Source organism: Penaeus monodon, chromosome 15 (genome assembly GCF_015228065.2).
Source record: "Penaeus monodon isolate SGIC_2016 chromosome 15, NSTDA_Pmon_1, whole genome shotgun sequence".
Taxonomy (NCBI): domain Eukaryota; kingdom Metazoa; phylum Arthropoda; class Malacostraca; order Decapoda; family Penaeidae; genus Penaeus; species Penaeus monodon.
The window spans coordinates 31,433,506-31,435,715 of NC_051400.1; the positions used below are offsets into that span (position 1 = coordinate 31,433,506).

Sequence of the window (2,210 nt, forward strand, 5' to 3'; positions counted from 1 at the left end):
CAACATGTTCTCCTTTATGTCTTGTTAAAAACCTTATCACATAGTATAAATAGTGATACAAACCTTAATGTTCTTCCACCACATTTTCCTCTTTAGTTTTCCAGCCTGCTGCTCAAACTGTGAGGCTCCCTGCTGAAGGGCATCTGTAGTACACCATGAAGATTAATATCAAGTAAAAACAACACTGAGTTTTATACATTCATCTAATTATCCAAAGGTGGTTTTCCAAGCAAATTGGAAAAAAATCATGATCTTTACAAAAACTAAAACCTAAAAAAATAATATCACATATAATTCAGGTGTGCATATTCTTCTTCAATTAAATTCTACAGTGGCCTTATAGTGAAATCCAAAAGAGGATAATTATATTGAAGTTAAACAAAACTGCTACTACACATATGTTTGGCAATTATTAGTTTCATTCTTGATGCCACACAAAAGCAAGCACTGCCAAGAAAAACAGTCATGCATGTGAAGAGGAAAATTAAAAGTAAAATAATAGAATTCACAAAGTATCCCCCAGACCTTGAAAAAACAAGACACTGTCATTTGGGGTATTTGCTGAGTATAAAATTTTCACTGAATAAACAATAGTCCTTTAGTGGATGTGATTCATGCATCTTGTATCTGTTCCAATAAAGGACCATTTTCATGTTGCTACTCACTACACCAAATACCAAGTAAATGTTATTCAAGTTACGGGATGTAGGTCATTACACTGTTTTTTAATCAGTGTGTTTAAATTTAGTCTCACAAGAAGTTTGGAACTAAGTTATAGATTTATATAAACTACCTTTGAAACTGCATCACTTGAATGATTTCCTCATTCATTCCCACAAGAAGATTAAATCTATGCTTGTTTATACATGACCTGTTTAGGTAACTTAAATAGTCCTCAATCATACATCTACAAATTACTTTATATAAAGGTTAAAACAAGTCTCATTCCCACCAACTGAGTGTGTATGAAGGGTTGACAGGAAGATTTTTGGAAGAAAAAAAATAAGAATACTTTCATAGTAAAATAATAAATTAGGAGGAAGAAAACTGAAAGTTTTAATCTAAACCAATTTCTTAGCTGGAAAGAGGAGGCTCGCAAGAGAGCAGTGCCAATCTTTTCCACTCAGGACTTTCAGTTGCATGCCTTGCATATGGCACAACACTGAAAGCACTCAAAGTCTGTCTGCAGGAAGGTGAGATGTGCATTACACATTGACACCTACACAGAAATACAAAGGGGTAGGTTTCATACTTGTGCACTTGACTAATACAAATACCACCTTCTTTATCCTAAAAATTCTGAATATCTATATTATTTCCCTTCTTATTAACCCATGTACCTCAAACTTTATCCTGATTATCAATATATCCTTTATTATTATCACTTTCATTTTTTCTTGCAAAAGCAATTGTTATCTTACCATAATGCTATCACTTGCTTATGATTTAAAGAAAATGCAATATATTATCAAAATCAAGAATTCCAATAGATCGAAGGTAGCAAAAATTCAAAAGTGTGTGTGCAGATCTAGACTTCACTGACACACAATGCACTACAGGATGTGCAGCATCATTCCCTCTAGAATCAGGTTGGGTCCTACTCTGATTCACATCAAGCTAAGAACAATATGGCAAGGGCAATGTCTATCAGCTTTGTGGGACTGTCAGTAATATTCCGACATTTCAGTATCATCACGACCTCAAATTCTTTAAGTTATCTGAGGTGACAATTATAAAAAATGCCGCTCATAATGGACACCGGTAAACTATGTCATTCTGCAAGAGGCAATATCACTGACCCTACAAATAACAAAATGTTAGAAAGAAAAAAATCCTTGTCATGGATATCTAATTGTAATCACATTAGGTCCATGTTTGTTTAATACTGAATATGTACATGCAGGAACATCAGTGATATATGTTACCATGACAGTAAAATCAAGTTTAACCGGACCATTTGCATGAGGTGAAGTAGTGTATATTTTGCAAACCAGAAAGGATATCTAGATTACATAGCAATTCCGCATTATCTAGCCATGAGCAAGCCCTTTATACCTGCGCGATCATCAAGCTCTGAGAGTTTCTGATCTCTCTCAAGCACCTTCTCCACGTTGGTTCTCATCATGTCCACCACCTAAACTTGCCAAAACAACAGTGTTCAGGAGAGGACAAACACAAAGAGAAAATTACAGTTCTCTGAGGGGCAGAGG

The 2,210-nt window shown here is 34.8% G+C and overlaps 1 protein-coding gene across 1 annotated transcript in view; it reads right to left on the bottom strand.

Annotated features, from left to right (window-relative positions):
- LOC119581941 (synaptobrevin-like) overlaps positions 1-2,210 on the bottom strand; it is a 23,470-nt gene that overhangs the window by 3,774 nt on the left and 17,486 nt on the right. Inside the window, 1 exon segment of the mRNA XM_037930112.1 lies at positions 64-143. Coding sequence (XP_037786040.1) covers positions 64-143 — 80 coding nt within the window.